The sequence below is a fragment of the Anneissia japonica genome, unplaced genomic scaffold (genome assembly GCF_011630105.1).
Source record: "Anneissia japonica isolate Jap-2015-1 unplaced genomic scaffold, ASM1163010v1 scaffold1867_len6667_cov131, whole genome shotgun sequence".
NCBI classification, from domain to species: domain Eukaryota; kingdom Metazoa; phylum Echinodermata; class Crinoidea; order Comatulida; family Comatulidae; genus Anneissia; species Anneissia japonica.
In genome coordinates this window covers 3,634-6,659 of record NW_022710525.1, presented here as the reverse complement: position 1 = coordinate 6,659, position 3,026 = coordinate 3,634, and the positions used below count along the sequence as shown (strand labels likewise).

Genomic DNA, 3,026 nt, shown 5'->3' with positions numbered 1-3,026 from the left:
GAAGTGTAAGACGTATTATAATTGCTAAGAATTATTCTACTATATTATTGTATAATAATTATTAGGCAAACCCTAAAATACAACTAGATATGACTATATAGGGATATAAAAAGGTAGGCCTATACAATAACAGCTATTAGGATTTTTCAAATACATTCTTGTTATAAATAAATTCTGCCTACCAATTACAGTAATATAAAATACACATTCTGCAGTATTGCCATGCACATCCTCAGCTTCGCATGATACATTCTGTCGTTCAATTGGCCAAATGACGTCAAACCTGTCACCAGATACTCTGCTACAATTCCATGTCACACTCCCTGAATTGTCACTTACTGATACATTCCAATATACAGTTGAATATGGCTGACCCGGATCAGTTAATGCTAAATTAATGTCATTGGGACATTTTAACATGGGTTCTCCGGTATCTGCATAAAATATAACATATTAGAATGTCATTAAACTACTGAAAGTCTAGCGTGTTTCATATGTTAACAAATTTCAAACCATTTTCAAACACAACAAACGTATAGATGTTGCTCTGTTGTAAAGTGCTCTAATAAAATATTATCTTGATAACCCCTTACCTCTGACAGTTACTGTGAAGGAACAGTTGTCTGTGTTACCAAATGCATCTGTAGCAACATAGTCTAATGCTGTGATGCCAACAGGAAACGCGTGTTCAGATTTGTTGTACTCTGTACCTGATCCAGAAACTGTCACTTCATATATAGAACCTGAGTTGTCTGTGACGTTCACTAACCAACTCACTAGTGCTACAGCCGACCCATCATCAGTGGATACATCAATGTTACTTGGACATGAAATACTCGGAGTTTCTTTATCTAAAGAACAATATAAAAACAAGATTAAGATAATCGATTAGAATATTCTATTAATATTGTAAAATGATATCTGGTCAAGCATTAACAATAGTAAATAAAACTAAATGACTATATAAGAAAAATAATATTTTGTTATAGGCCTAGTCATATTTAGATGTATTTACTATTATGTTCAGTGTTTGATCAATTATCATTTTATACAATATTAAAATACAATATTTCTAATCAATTATAATATGCAAAATAAAACCTTATAAATTATATTCCAATAAATCAAGATTATTTTTAAAAATGGCCTACCGATTACAGTAACATAAAATACACATTCTGCAGTATTGCCATGCGCATCCTCAGCCTCGCATGATACATTCTGTCGTTCAGTTGGCCAGATGACATAAAATCTGTCACCAGATATTTTGCTACAATTCCATGTCACACTCCCTGAGTTGTCACTTACTGATACATTCCAATATACAGTCGAATAAGGCTGATCCGGATCAGTTAATGCTACATCAATGTCATTGGGACATTGCAACATAGGTTCTCTAGTATCTACAAAAGATGTAACATTTTTATAAGGTCATTAAACTGTTGATAGCTCACCGCTTTATTTCATATTTTTGTAGATTCAAATCGTTTTCAAACATATCAAACTGTAGATGTATGCCTTTTATTTGTACTTTTATATTATATATTGACTTGTATTAACCCCCTACCTTGGACAGTTATTGTGAAGGAACAGTTTTCTGTGTTTCCAAATGCGTCTGTAACAACATAGTCTAAAGTTGTCATGCCAACAGGAAATGCTTGTCCAGTTTCGTTGTACTCTGTACCAGAGCCTGACACTATTACTTCATACATAGAATCTGTGTTGTCGGTGACATTGACTGACCAGCTGACCACTGCTACGGCTGATCCATCATCATTAGGTACACCAACGCTTCTTGGACATGAAACACTTGGATTTTCTTCATCTGAAAACCAACAAAAGAGTAAAACGTATTATAATTGCTAAGAATTATTCTACTATATTATTGTATAATAATTATTAGGCAAACCTTAAAATACAACTAGATATGACTATATAAGAAAATAAAAAGGTAGACCAATACAATAACATCTATTATGATTGTTCAAATACATTCTTGTTATGAATTAATTCTGCCTACCAATTACAGTAACATAAAATACACATTCTGCAGTATTGCCATGCGCATCCTCAGCTTCGCATGATACATTCTGTCGTTCAATTGGCCAGATGACGTCAAACCTGTCACCAGATACTCTGCTACAATTCCATGTTACACTCCCTGAATTGTCACTTACTGATACATTCCAATATACAGTTGAATATGGCTGACCCGGATCAGTTAATGCTAAATTAATGTCATTGGGACATTGTAACATGGGTTCTCCGGTATCTGAATAAAATATAACATATTAGAATGTTATTAAACTACTAAAAGTCTACCGTGTTTCATATGTTAAAAAATTTCAAACACAACAAACGTATAGATGTTGCTCTGTTGTAAAGTGCTCTAATAAAATATTATCTTGATAACCCCTTACCTCTGACAGTTACTGTGAAGGAACAGTTGTCTGTGTTACCAAATGCATCTGTAGCAACATAGTCTAATGCTGTGATGCCAACAGGAAACGCGTGTTCAGATTCGTTGTACTCTGTACCTGATCCAGAAACTGTCACTTCATACATAGAACCTGAGTTGTCTGTGACGTTCACTAACCAACTCACTAGTGCTACAGCCGACCCATCATCAGTGGATACATCAATGTTAATTGGACATGAAATACTCGGAGTTTCTTTATCTAAAGAACAATATAAAAACAAGATTAAGATATATTATAATCGATTAGAATATTCTATTAATATTGTAAAATGATATCTGGTCAAACATTAACAATAGTAAATAAAACTAAATGACTATATAAGAAAACTAATATTTTCTTATAGGCCTAGTCATATTTAGTTGTATTTACTATTATGTTCAGTGTTTGACCAATTATCATTTTATACAATATCAAAATACAATATTTCTAATCAATTATAATATGTAAAATAAAACCTTATAAATTATATTCCAATAAATCAAGGTTATTAAAAAAATGGCATACCGATTACAGTAACATAAAATACACATTCTGCAGTATTGCCAT

The 3,026-nt window shown here is 32.5% G+C and overlaps 1 protein-coding gene across 1 annotated transcript in view; it reads right to left on the bottom strand.

The window, feature by feature from the left end:
- Positions 1-182: 182 nt before the first annotated feature.
- The window catches only part of LOC117106997 (hyalin-like), a gene marked incomplete at its 3' end in the record, with an annotated part of 6,453 nt that continues 3,609 nt past the window's right edge, over positions 183-3,026 (bottom strand). The window contains exons 6-10 of the mRNA XM_033248511.1: positions 2,021-2,272; positions 1,568-1,825; positions 1,152-1,403; positions 594-851; positions 183-434 (exon numbers count right to left, since the gene is read on the bottom strand). Of these exons, the coding sequence (XP_033104402.1) occupies positions 183-434; positions 594-851; positions 1,152-1,403; positions 1,568-1,825; positions 2,021-2,272 (1,272 nt within the window). The remainder of the gene's footprint in view (positions 435-593; positions 852-1,151; positions 1,404-1,567; positions 1,826-2,020; positions 2,273-3,026) is intronic.